Genomic DNA, 14,298 nt, shown 5'->3' with positions numbered 1-14,298 from the left:
AATGTTCAGCTTGAACCTCCCCTAGTGCAGCTTAAGACTATGTCTTCTCGTCCTGTCACTTGTTGCCAGAGAGACGAGACCGCCCCCACCTGGCTAAACCTCCTTTCAGGTGGTTGTAGAGTGGGATAAGGTCACTTCTGAGCACCCTCCAGGCTAAACACGACCAACTCCCTCCGCCACTCCCCATCGAACTCCTGCTCCAGAGCCTCCGCCAGCCCCATTGCCACGCCCGTGAGGCGGAGCCGGGCGCCCTCCCCGCCCTCCCCAAGATGGCGGCGCTGCCGCTTCCGCCCTTCCCGCCGTCGCCCTCCCAACTTCGACGTCACCGCCGTCGTCATCGTCGTCATCATCGGCGGCGGCGCGGGCGGCGCGAGGGCCGCCGGGAAGGGCGCGCGGAGGCGGTGGCGGCGGCGGCGCTCCCACGGCGGCTGTCCCGGCGCGCGGGGCGGGAGCGGCGGGTCCGCGGGGGCGCGCGCCGCTCCGCGCGCTCCTCCCCCTCCTGCCCGCGCCGCTCCGCGCTCAGGCCCGGGAGGACGGACCCCCCCCTCGCCCCCTCCCACCCTCTCCGCCCCGGGCGGCGGCGGAGGAGGCGGCGGGGAGCGGCGCGGCAGCGCAAGGAGCAGGTGAGTGCGGCGGGGCGGCCGCGGGCGCGGAGGGAGGGGCGGGGCGGGCCCCTGCGTCCCCTTCCCCCGCCTGGCCCGGGGCCGCCGGGCCTCGGGCGTGCTCGGCCTGCGGGGCGCCGCGGCGGGGAAGGGCCGCGCTCCCGCCCAGCGCGGGGCGCGGCTGGGGGCGCACGGGGGGCTCCCCGAGGAGGGGCGGGTGAACGCCCGGAGGCGCCATCCCGCCGTGTGCCCGGGGTGCCGTTCCCGTCGGTCGGTGGTCGTGCTGGAGTCTGCTTCCCATATACTCGGATATTGCCTGTTCGTGGGGGTTTTTCGGTTTGTTTTTGGTTTTGTTTGGGTTTTTTTTCCCCACTTTAGTAGTGCTCTTCTCCCACTTTCTGGCAGTAAAATAGCTTCTGCTTTATGTGCTCAAGAGGGTCTACTAATTTCGCTTGTATAAATTGACTCATCACCATTCCTTCAGGGAGCGACTACAGCTAACTCTCATCCCTTCCAGAACTTGTAGCCGGGCATGTTGGGTTAGTGTGTTATGGATGGTCTACTTAGGGCCTCGCCTTTGACTTCTCGATGGATTCTCACTGCACCGTTGATTTCTTGTCAACCTTCTGCAAGACTGTTTGAAGATCAGGTGTTTGGTTCTTAGTGGGTTAGCAACCAGGGCTTTGAGGGATCTTGGGCCGGTGATGAAACACTCACGGTTCCTCTGTGCAGACGGGAGTGGACAGACTCAGCCAATGTACCTGAAAACTAAAGAAGTGTAGCTTTATACGGCTGTGCCCGAGATAATACACCTTGTTTCTCAGCATGTTTGCTGAGAATGACAGCACGCTAATGTGCTGATCCAGCTCACAGGCTGGAGGCAATGTGTATCCAACAAGCTGGATACTAAGGCAGAGTGAACTTGGACCCGTCTACGCCAGTCTGCACAGACTGTCCCTTAGTCTGGGGAAACATCTTCTTTGAGCATGAAGACTTTGTTAGACAAGGCATGGAATACTCTGTACTTCCTGATGTGGTACTGGGGCCTGATGTTTTTATTCACCTGTAGAAAGCCAACCATGATTTTATACTTGTGCAAACATAATTAGCAGTTGCTTATTGCTACTAATGGAGAAATGTCATATGTTAAATTAGGGGGATAGGTTCAAGTTAGTATGGTGATGGGTTGCCAACAAGGAGTTGTAAAAGTAAATTTGGATTAATTTCTAGTTTTGTGTCAAACAGGCTTCTTTGTGTGAGTATTTGATTGCTTTTTTTCACGGTTCATTGTGAATGTATTTTACCATTTTTAGTAATATTTTTAGGTAGTAAACCCATGGAACTCCTTCAAATATCACTATTTTATTAGTGATGTGACATGGAAGTGTTAACATTGAAATAGGACCCAAAATATTTTCAGGTAAAAGCTCTTCATTTTAAAAAGTGCAGGGAACCATTCTCAAAGCTGTTAGTTAGTTTTCAACACATACTTAGTTTATCAAAGAGTATTATAATGAGTTTGTATCTGAACTTCTGTAGGACTTCAAAGTAATTTCACTTGTTATTTGAAATGGCATATTATTTATTCCTTCACAGGTAGGATTTTCTGAAGTGATGCAATGCTTAGCTTGTGTGTGGTGTGCATGCGCAGACAGTGACATGCTTATGAGTGATGTCTTGGACTTCTTAAAGAGATTTTTATCTCCTTAAATGTTTTTTGGTTTTGAACTTTGCCTTTGTTCTGTTACATCTCAGTTCCTAGTTTTCCTGTAGAATCCTTCAGGATTCATTTTTTCAGGGGGCTGGATTAGGTTTTTCTAACAGAAAACCAGGTGTTTCAGATATTTCTTGATTATGACTTATGTAATACCATACTAATTTTGAAGAAAAATGTTAAGCATGCTTGACACCAAAATATAGGAGTACTGGTAATAAAAAATACAGAATTTCAGTGAATGCTGTGTCAATCATATCATGCCTCATTGACTTCAGTTCATTGGTTAGTGCCCACTAGGTGCACTTACTTCTCTCAAGTTTGTCCACATTCTAGATGATTCATGTAAATAACACTCTGTGGTATGTTCTCCTTCAGATGGTAGTGTAATTAACGTCATTAACAGATTGTCTCTCACCCTGGGAAAGTTACTCCAGTTAAAGAATAACATAAATGCATCTGTGAATGAGTTGTACTAGTGTTATAATATTTCTAATTTATTGTAAAGGTTGTCATGGGTCTTACACATGGAAAAGTGATAATTTACAGTTAAAATTTTAGGTATAGAATTTATTTTAGGAGGATAAAGTTAATTTTGCTTAGTTTCAGGAATTTCATTCTGTTTCAGAAGTAGCAGAAAGTTCAGTGCCCCTAGGTAGAGTCAGCAATGCAATGTCATGTACCTGAAATAGAGAAATGCTTCTACTTAGAAAAATTTTAATTTTTTTTTTTCTTAATCCTGGTAGTAATTATTTGAAATGTAGTGAGTGATCAAGGCTCGGTCCACACTGGGACTCACTGCTGTCTAATCCCACATTAATATTTGATAAGGAGATGGCAATTCAGAGGCACAGACATCTGATGGAAAGTCACTGCACTGGCCATCAGGGTGGGATTGATAGCAGGACTGTGATCTTCAGTGGTAAAACAGTGGAAGGTGAAAATATGTGGGAAGGGGAATCTTTATGGGATGTTCTATTTAAATTGTTCTTGGTTGTCCATTAATGTGCAGTCTGAGAAATTTGGGAATTAAACACATAATTTTTTCACCTCACAGTGCTTGTTTGTGAGCAAGGAACCTTCTCAGAAACGCAAAAACCTGTCATTATACATCTGAGATTTTCAATCCTGTTTAAGTAGTTTCTTTATTTTTCCAACTCACTTGGTCCTCGAAGAATGAAAATGGGACTAACTGCATTTTCAAATACAGTCTCTCAAATGCCATGTTTGACAAAGTGAAATTCCTGTTTACCTCAGAATAATGTGTCTGGGCTCTAATCCTGCAGCCTTTGGTAACACCTACATTCACTTAGCAGTGGAATGTCTTGCAGTTCTCGTTGTATGAGTGGGGCCCTCGTGTGATAATCTGTGCATACAGAAAGTAATATGCTGTGCACTCACAGCATGCTGGGTTTGTTTCCTTAGAGTAATCAATCATTAAATATCTCTTCTGGTAATAAAGGATCTGTTGTTAATTGCAAACTGGTAGGTATGGGCCAGACTGTGAAGATAGAATTGACAGATTGCTACCTGAAATAGTGCAGGTTTTTGTTTCTTGGTTGAAGTATTGTTTTGGTTTTGTTTTGTTGTTTTTTTCTGTGTTTTTTTTTTTTAAATAGGGGGTTTTTCAAGATTAGAAGATTCAGAGTTATTCTTAAGAATTCTTCTTAATTTCCTTATGACAAAATACAGGGAAAAAGGCAGTTGGAATTAAATTATCTATTCAGTTAGGATGATGTTTCCCCCTTCATCTTCTCTATGTTTATAACTATGCTTAAGCGTAGTCATGATCGTAACTTCCTATACAAGTTAATTACAAAAAGGTACTATACACTAGGTAAAAATTAACATTTAAAATGAATATTTTGCCTCTGTTTCTTAGAAAATAAAAGTACATTGGAATTGAGGCAAAATTAATGTAATTTTTCTGTATGCTGCTACGATGTCAGTGTGTACTGTACTTGAGTATTAGATAGACTCATCTGTCCTTCATGTGTTGAACCCTCTCCCTCTGCCATTGCCAGTGTCATTTATCTAACCCTTTTTATTTCAGATACGGCTCTTTTAACTGTAAATATTTAATCCAGATTAGTCATTTGTTATATGATTGTCTTACTAAAAACAGTTTTGCATGTGTCAGTTGATTTTTATATCCTCTATTAAAAGGGTGTGGCTGCGTGAAACTGTAGAAATTTAGTAGTATTTTTCTGAAATTCTGTGAGAATCCTGAAATAGAAGTATGCTCAGCTAGGTGAGATATGGTATTGTTTTGCTTTCTAACTTTAATGGTTTATCCTGTCAGACTTTTTAACTATTGCTGCACATTGAGCTGTCCACAATGACTCCTAATTATTTTTCTCAGAAGACTGGACTAATTTGATCTCATCAAATATTTAGACAAAATCATTTCTCCTTGTGTGCATTGCATTATATTTCTTTGCATTTCATCTGCTGTTGTATTACTCAATTTTCTAACTCAGATCTTTCTGGAAATCGCTATTCTCCACAGTTTTTACTAACCCAAATAATTTTATACTACTGGAAATTCTACTGTTTAACTGTCCGCTTCCACTAATTGACGTTAACCATTGTTTTTAATGTTTGGTATACACCATATGGTTAACTTCTGCCCTCCCTGAACATCTTGGTTAACGTCTTGATTATCTGAACCTTATTTATGAGATAAAATTCTTCAGATAATCAGAGGCTTGGAGAAGAAGTTAGTAGAGCAGAGCTCTACTGAGAAATCTCAAATACACAGTGTAAGCTTTCTTTCTTCCATTGTTTATAAAGGAGCTAAAGTGCTTCACAAGAGCTTCAGCACGGCATTTTGTTTGTAGAAAATGAACAGGTCTCAGACTCCTAGGGAAGTCTTGTCGTGGAAATAACTGTAGGGTTCAGATAATGAAGTGTCCACGTTTATACATTATAATATTTTGTTTCTGTGAAATGTAACCTTACAATATGGATACTGTGGGAGCATATTGCTGATCAGATGATGAAAATGTGTATTAATCCTCTCTGGTGGATGTTTAAATGTGTATTCTTCTGGCTTTATGGATGAACTCTGTCATTTGTAACCTGTTTGTGTATGAGATAATAATTTAAGTGTGTGTGTGTGTGTGTGTGTTCTAAATGAGGTGGCACGTGCTTAGGAGCAGAAGAGACACCAATAGAGGGGGAGGAAATTAGTGTCTGGCTAACGTGATCTACTAATTAATGAGGGTGATGGCACATTGCAGTACAACAAAGAGGTGTTTTTTTGAGCTGTATATAAATTATTGAGCACCTGGCAGATGTTCCCAAATTGATCTTATTTCTGTGTAGATCGAGTAGCATGTAAAGAATGGAAAGTAGTTTTTGAGGCCTGTTTTGCCCTTTTTGTACAATCTGTCTCTAGTGCTAAGTATGTATTCCTTTTTTTTTCATTTAAATATGTTTGGCTTTTTTCTGTAACTCCTTCCTTTCTCAGGTAAGATAAATTATGGCTTCTTGTTTATCAAAGTTATACTGTACTTCCTTTAAAATGTTTCTCTTAACGAAACGGAGCTACTTCTTGAGCAGCTTTGTGTATCAGTTATGGATTTTGGGTTTTTTTTTCTTAAACTCATGTGAGTCCAAATAGTTGTAGGAATAAGACTGATAACAAACACAGACTGTGGGTGATAGCAAGATGGTTTTCAGTAGGTTGTCATACACAACAAAGGGGAAAAAATGAAGCTCTCATTTTTTGAAATTTGTTTCAAAAACGGGAGCCATTTTTAGTGGTTGGAACTGGTTTCTGAGAGGTTGGTGAAATAACAGTAAAGGTTCTATTCACTTTAAGTCACTTGAGTTCATGCACCAAAAATACATGATCAAAGAAAGCATCTGTCCTGTGTGGTGTTTACTGCCTAAATGAATAACATGTCGTATGATCTTTCCCAAGGGGAAGCTGAAGAATCCAAAGCAGGTCATGAAATAAAATGAAAAATTATCATTACTGGTGTTCAGCTGACTAGTTCAAGTCAGAAGAATTCTTTGTTATTAGATACATTTCACTCATTTATGACTTCTTTTTCTTTCTTCATCACCTCTGCAGCAACTCTTGCAATGTATATCATACTATTTTATTCATGTGAGTTCAGTGTCAATAGCCCCAAACTGAAGGATTTTACAGTTTTGCTTTTTTTTTTGGTTGAAGTAGTACAAAATGTCAAAAATTAGAAGGAAGGTCACAGTGGAAAATACCAAGACCATATCCGATAGCACATCCCGAAGACCCAGTGTGTTTGAAAGGCTTGGACCCAGCACTGGAAGTACTGCAGAGGTGAGTTGTAAAAGCATTCTTCTTTTCCTCCCCACCCCAGCATCTTCTTTTCCAGGATTTATGTGGTGGGAAAGAGTAGCTCACAAGCACCAAATGCTCAGATGTTACTGATGTTAAGTAAAGGTGAAAAGAGCTCCTTAACGCATGGATGTTCAACATGCTAATACTAGAATTTTCAAATACCGTGTGTTTCGCCAGCTTCTGGATAGAGCAGTAGTACTGTGCATATTAATAATATTTCCACCAACCTAAATTTTTCTCTGCCAGACCTGATGCTCATTGTTGATTTTTTTTTTTAATCAATTATATTACTGGTGGACAGAAATTACAGATAAATGGGACTTAATGTGGAGTCATTTGTTTGTTCTGCCACACTCACACCAATGGTATTTCCAGAAAGGAGTGTGAAATTCACCCAGTAATGTCTGTCTCTTAGACACAGTGCCGTAACTGGCTGAAGACTGGCAACTGCCTCTATGGGAACACATGTAGATTCGTACATGGCCCTTCACCACGAGGTAAAGGCTATAGCAGCAGTTATAGAAGGTAAATCAAGAACTCACTTTGAATTCTTCACATGCTGTAGGAAAATAGCTTTTGCAACTCTGTCTTTTGTTGTTGTTTTTTTGGGTTTTTTTTAAGTGAAATGCTGTGGTGTGCCTAATTGTATGTTACATCAATAACCAATTGCCTTATGAAGCTGCTTAAAACAATTATTTTGGCAATGTGCAGGATTTTTGTGTGTATACAGCTTTAAAAAAAATGAATGGACTCCACTGGATGCAGATTAACTACTTATATTACTTGAAGTGGGAAGTTCAAGTACCTTAATACTTTTTTGTTTTGGTGTAGTATCACTGCAGCTTTCTGGTATACTTTTCTGTCCTGTACTAAAATGCTGGTTTGCAATTACTTACAGCAGTGCTCACACTCACACAGCCCTTCTGCCTTTGCTATGTTGTGTGATGAATGTCTATCCTTTCTCTCCTGTTGTGAGAAAACGCTTCTCTTCGAAGCATAGCTTTGTGACTTTATCTACCGGATATAGAAAAGTATCCTGTATTGTAGGGGGAGATCCAAAAAGTTACCTTATTTTTCAAAAGAGAATATTTTTTATTATATGTCTTTTCATATGTTACTAAAATTAAATATTTTTTTTCAACTGTCCTTTGTGTGGCATAACACCTAACTTAACTGAAACCAAGTATGGCAGTAAGCTTGTAATATTTCTGCAGTAAAAGACAAGAAAGATGTTATTGTTTTAGCATAGTACCTCTTTCTGTGAAGGCTTCACAGTTTACAAACAGCTGTCCTTCATAATGCCAGTATTACCTTTATGGATGGGCACACTGAAGCATGAAAGGGTAAAGCAACAACAGGAAGGTTGGCATGAGGTTAGGGTTCTGTGTCTGGTTCTTTTTCCTATTCCTGTGGCATGCTCTTAGAAAGATCTTGACTTTGCTTGTTTGGTCTTCCATTGCTTCTAAGGTGGTAGCAGCTGGGATACAAAGTACATCACTGAGTTTAATGTTTCTTTTGGTGTAGGAAAGATTTTACTCTGTTCTGCACTCAGTGTTCCAAATGAATAAAATAAGTGATTTAGTGGTAGAGATTAAATTTTAAAATTGTTATAATGTCACTTTCTCCTTGCTTCCAGTGTTTGGAACACTCAGTGCATAGTTCTGCTTGGTCATTTGAAGAAAAGTGACATTTCTTTTAATGATTAAAACTGTGTTTCTGCTTCATTGCCACCACTGACATTTAAGAAAAAATGTTGATTTCCTTCTTCTTATTGCTAGCTTTTTTATTAGGACTATGTAGAAAAGTCAAAGGACAAATCTTCCTCCTTATTTACTTGGCACATTCAGCATTTAATAGAGGTGGTTTTGAAACTAAAAAGGGAGGGAAGAAGCCCACCACCCCCACACACCCCCCAAAACAGACAAATGACAGAACTGTGCCTGTCTTCAAAAATTTCTACTAATAGCTTTTGGCCAGGCATAGAAAAAGCTGGTACATAATATGTACATAATGAGATGTTGGCATTTTCATGCTATTTAACGTTACAGAGATTTTCACAAATGTTATCCAGGCACTTCAAATGCAATTTTATTGGCTTCATGCAAGCCAAACTAATGCTGCTTCCGCATCAGTTCGGTTAAAGCAATACTCTTGTTCAGGTATCTGGGATAGCAAAGTGGCAGCGTGTCTGCATGTGTTCAGGCAAGCCTGCCAGGGAAGTCTTGTCTGCTTTGCAAGTTGGGTAGGACAAAGCATGTCTTGCTGCCTGTCTTTGTACCTTCTGCCTCCAGTTCCCTACCTGTCTGCAGTAAATCCCATTGTTAATGGTTTTATCTGACCATAATGTCTCCTATAGTTCAAAACATCACCAGACAGTAGGAAAACTTGACTCTAAAGTGCAAAAAAGATTGTTCCATTTTATCATCAATGCTGCTTCTCACAGCATGAATTTTAATCTTGCTATAAAAATAAAACCTTGCATGTTTTTTACATAAAGTTTACCTGATGATAGTATTAAGAATTCAGTATTAGACCTGCCAGTCTTCCAGACATCAGGAGTAAGGAGAAGCTCCTTACTAACTAAGAGCTGTGTGTAAACATGCTATCCCATGAGCAATTTTGCTCTTTCTGCACTTGTAGATTGTTGGTTAGTTGCTTGGCAGTTTCCTGGCTGGCTCCTTCATGCTCTGGTCAGGATCTATGCCATTGTAGGATATTTTTCTTAGTCTTACTGATACTCTTTATTTGGGATCATCACACTGCATTTAAAAACCAAACCAAGCCAGCAGTCATATTAGGAAATAATGTATGGATTTTGAAAGTTTCAAATACTGTAGTATGGAAAACAGGACAATGTTTCTTGAGCAATTACAGTATGTACATGATACACCGATAATGATCATCTGCCTCTGTGCACACGTATGCTCTCACACAGGTACACAGAGATATCCTCAGGTAGGTGTGTTGCAAGGTGTGCCTGTTGCTGGATACTTGTTCCTGACACTGTAAGAAGTACAGGAGCAAATGGAGGCACTGTTATGAATGTGCATTTCCTCAGTGCTGTTGAACATGGGGAATGGAACTGTTGCAGGAAGTAATGCTGTTTAAAATCACTTAACTTCACTGCTTAAAATTTGAAATGAAGAAATTCTGCATTTTAGGCCTTATTTAAAAGATGGGCCCAGCTCAAAATATTAAAAAGGAATTGCCTAATGCCTTTTGTTTGAGAGGTGCTAGCAGTTGCAGTCTAGCCACATCATCTTAAATTGCAGAGGTAAATTGTCTTGATCTGTTGAAGTTCAGCAGTGAGTATTACCTGGAATAACCAAAGATCCCTTTTGGAGTGGGCTGGGTGAAAGTTATGTAGAAAAAAATCTATGGTACACATAAAAAAAATCAGCTAATAGACCAGCTTGTTTTTCTGTGCATTTAGCCAAAGCATCTGAAAACAGTCACACCTTCCTGAGTAATTATTTCTTAAAATTCTACTAATTTTCAGTCTTATTTTATTAGAGTTTTTGGAGGGTTATGATGTCTTTGGGGGAAGAGAGATAGGGTGATTACCATGTCTTTGTTTTGGTGTTCTCCTAAAGCTGAAAAAAACTGACTCAGTATCAGCAAAAACAAACAAAAAACTGACCGACCAGCCCCAGCCCTGAATGTGTACCTTTTTAATTTCTGTATGGTTTTTCATAATTTTTATAATGTTTAAGTAGATTTGAATAATGCTTTAGCAAAATACCTTTTTTCAGCATGGGAGGGAAGAAAAAATTTATTCATTGAGGGTGCAATGGTTTGGATAGTTCTTTTTTTTTTTTACTCCAGCCTATAATTAAAAAAAAAAAAAAAAAGAAGTATTAAAATATCAGATGTCACTCTATAAGGTAAACGAGCTGCATTCAGTGCAAGTTCTCTTGCTTTTACTTTCAGCTAATGGAAGTTTTTCCTGAAAGTGTTCCTCTTGAGGAACAGTATTACAAGTACATTATTGATAATCTTTCTGCCTCAACTTAATTTTCAGTTTCACTAATCCAAATCCTTTGTATCGTAGCTTAAATATTATTAAAAATTAAGGTGTTGAATTGCACTTTAATGCTGAAAGACAGTTTATTTGTTGAGGTAGCTGATGGCTGGAATGCTTCAGAGCGCTTTGGTAACGGAAAGATTTACGTTTTTAATATGGGGGAGGGGAAAAATACTTTGAATCATAACCTTTACGTAAACCCAGACACTTTCAAGATCATATAGTCTTGCATGCAAAGAAGGTAACTTGTTTATATTTGTATGCTGGATATTATTTGATCCTTAATGATAAAAAAAGATCTCTACTCTTCTGTACATTTCCTCTGATCTAGATTGACCTGTACTTACAATTTCATGGACAATTAAATGCATTTAAAAATGAAAGCAGTCACTGGTCTTTTTCTCTGTAGGTCCTCATACATTTAACCTTATGATGCAGTTTAAAGAATTAAATGTAGGAAACAGTGCAGAGGAGGAAATGGAAAAAATTACTTTTTCAAATATGTGCAGATTGAAAATGAAATGGTATTAATTTAAATTTTTGTATGCATTGACTGTGAAAGACAGTTTACCCTTTATGTATTATGTGACAGGAAGAGTGGGAGAAATTACTTTCTCAATGGAAACTGATTCAGTCTGAAAAACAAAAGAAATGCAAATTTCATTACTCATGTATTACATATAACTTTCCTAATCAAATAAGACAGCATTAATATCTCTTTATGATTCTTTAGTGTAAATTGATAGGCACAGATGTAGTACTTCTATACAACCATTTCACAAAAGAATCTATAATTACAGCTAACAGCCATCACAGAAGTACTAAACCCAGTATCAAGCCAAATGTATATGAAGAGAAAATTTGTTTTCTTGAACTGAAAGATCATCTGAAACAGCTTCTGCATTCCCTTAGCTTGGGAATTTGTTTGAATCATAGAATCATGGAATAGTTTGGGTTGGAAGGGACCTTAAGGATCATCCAGTTCCAGCCCCCCCTGCCATGGGCAGGACACCTTCCATTAGACCGACCAGGTTGCTCAGGGCCCCGACCAGTCTGGCCTTGAGCACTGCCAGGGATGGGGCATCCACAGCCTCCCAGGACAACCTGTGCCAGTGCCTCTCCAGTGCAATGGTTGTTCTCTTTTAACCCATAAGGGGTAAATGAACTCATGAATCCATACTAAGAGGTGACAAAATTATAGTAGTGTAGGATGTTCCTCTTCCCATTCCACATCACAGTAATATCTTTTACAGAAAATGTATCATAAAGGTGCATGACTAGTAGAGTTCATCCAGTACTTTGTAATTAAATAATGAAATAATTACATTACTGCAAGATGGAAAATGAGAGAGGCCTCCAAGAGTTAAATTCTGGTTGATGGTCTTGCAACAGTGTTTTCCTGTGTGGCAGCTTCACCTAGACTACGGGAGGATGGTGCTTAGGTTCTGTTATCTCCGCTTGCAGACTTCATCTGCATGCAGAGTTGTGCTTCTCTGTGACTGTCATGGCTAGTCTATAGTAGTTTGATTCTGCATTAATTGTGGTTTTAAATACATATATATGTAATAGAGAGACACATAATATCTATAAAAATTGTTGCAGCTTAGATTATGGAGAAGGCTAAATCTTGAAATACTTAGTAGGAGCAGTTGTGAAACACATTTGCATGATGGTCAGAAAAAGATTATTTATTCTGGATAGGATCACCTGACGCTGATCTAGAGTAGTAACTGAGTCATGCCATATATATATATATATACAAGTAATTTTTCATCTTAGGAGTCCAGTCTTCCTTGACTTTGTGAAAGAGTTGGGGTTTTTAGAATGCTTAAGCCCTTTAGAATGGAATGTTTTCTTACTCATCCACTTTGCCTCTGGGTGGGAGGTTTAGATCTTTCTGGATATACTAATAAAATAATAATTAAAAGACAGATCATATTCCTTTAAAAATAGTCCCATAGAACTGGTTATATTATGTTTCTGTATTATACAGGTCACCAGAAAGACCCACTGGAGATCTTCGGGAAAGAATGAAGAACAAACGTCAAGATGTTGAGGCAGAGCCACAGAAACGAAGTACAGAGGAATCATCCTCTCCTGTTAGGGTAAGAGTGGAGTTTGCAGAACTCCAGAATCCCTCAGTAGCAATTGGGCACTGTGTCCTAGAAACCTTATTGTTGTGACTTGTAATATTGAAAATGTTTTAAGGACCTGGTCATCTTGTACATAGCAGATCACATTTTTTGTTATGAAGTGTCTTAACAATTGTACTGTTTTGCAATTTTATAGTGCTTTCTGGTCTTTTGGTTCCCAAAGATTTTATAAATCCCACAGATTTAAAATGTGTTATAAATACTGATAAACAGGTATTTAATAACAGTGCAGACTCATTGATTATTACCAAGAAAGTGTATTAACCATTGTTTCAGTCGTCCACTATTTTTTCACCAACACTTATTCATATCCATTGTATACATGCATCTCGACTTAAGTTGTTCATCCCAAATTTGCTTTTGAGGAAACCATGCAGTTACTATTGTGCTGGTTCATTTTGCCTTCCTCCTCACATACTCATCAGGAACTTCAACTGCTCACTTAATGGATTTTGCAAAAAATTCATTATTGTTTTCATTTTGTAAACATCTTTCTGCAACCCTGTGGCCCTCAAATACAAAAATTTAATTATTTTTTAATTGTGTTATCCATTCCTGATGTTGCAAACAAATAAGGATAGAGTTTGTAGTGTGACCCTGTACTTGTGTAGCAATAGCACCATTGTGTTCCTGCATCATGTTTAAGACCATCTTCATATGAATAATTTTTTAAAAATTTTATTTGTAAAAAATCAGTTTTGCTTCTGCAGGTATTAACAATATTCTATCATTTCCTCTTGGTCTGTTCCTACTTGCTGTGTAAAATGAATTTATGTCAGCTGTAAATAAATCAGCAGCAGCTGCTATCATTAAATTTAACAGAATGGCTTACCTTCCAATCATGTTTTCAGTTGCTGTTAATTTGTGTAAACTCTCAATCTTTTTAATGAAATGTGTTTCTTTTATTTTCTATTAGTTTGAATAAACTGTTCAGTTATTGAGTACATGGTTGGTGGGAAATTTTTTTTTTTTTCCAACCGTCATTAAAATTTGCTGTAACTTCTGTCCTGGTGCAACTCTGATTTTGATGTAATTCTTACTTTTGGTTAGTTAACCTTCTTGCTTTTTATAGTGTTCTAATAATGTGGTAATAAAATACTCTTAAACAACTAAAACCCAAGTGAAAGCAAACTGGAAGCAAGAATCTAAAGGAATTGGAGAATTAGTGGGTCTGTTAAAGTATCAAAGCATTATTTATAGATTAAGCACACGGCAGAGGAAAAAATGCTCTGCTTCAACCTCATAAAATGGAAGGTTGAGGAAACAGCTGCACTTTGTTTTAGTTCCATGGAGGCAACTCTCAAAATACAGGATGTCAAAGAAAATATTCTGGAACAAATAGATGAAGAGGGACAGTCGTCAAGAGTTGCTTTGCAAAGAACCAGGATATCTAAAAGGACAGAAGACTCGAGTGACTGAACTGCTAAGAAAAATCTTGCTCCATTGGTAGAGCTACTGTTATGGTGGAGATCTAA

At 38.9% G+C, this 14,298-nt stretch overlaps 1 protein-coding gene across 6 annotated transcripts in view; it reads left to right on the top strand.

The window, feature by feature from the left end:
• The first annotated feature begins 420 nt into the window (after positions 1–420).
• Positions 421–14,298, top strand: part of ZC3H13 (zinc finger CCCH-type containing 13) — a 46,178-nt gene continuing 32,300 nt past the window's right edge. Inside the window, exons 1-4 of one of the 6 annotated variants that reach the window (XM_069010361.1) lie at positions 421–623; positions 6,503–6,625; positions 7,062–7,171; positions 12,664–12,775. In XM_069010361.1, coding sequence (XP_068866462.1) covers positions 6,509–6,625; positions 7,062–7,171; positions 12,664–12,775 — 339 coding nt within the window. In that variant the 5' untranslated portion in view covers positions 421–623; positions 6,503–6,508. Of the gene's footprint in view, positions 624–5,646; positions 6,626–7,061; positions 7,172–12,663; positions 12,776–14,298 lie in introns of those variants that run through there. The other 5 variants (XM_069010369.1, XM_069010379.1, XM_069010398.1 and 2 more) reach the window with 5 other exon arrangements.

Source organism: Aphelocoma coerulescens, chromosome 1, assembly GCF_041296385.1.
Source record: "Aphelocoma coerulescens isolate FSJ_1873_10779 chromosome 1, UR_Acoe_1.0, whole genome shotgun sequence".
NCBI lineage: Eukaryota > Metazoa > Chordata > Aves > Passeriformes > Corvidae > Aphelocoma > Aphelocoma coerulescens.
Note: the sequence above shows the minus strand (reverse complement) of the source record. Positions and strands in the feature narration are given on the sequence as shown.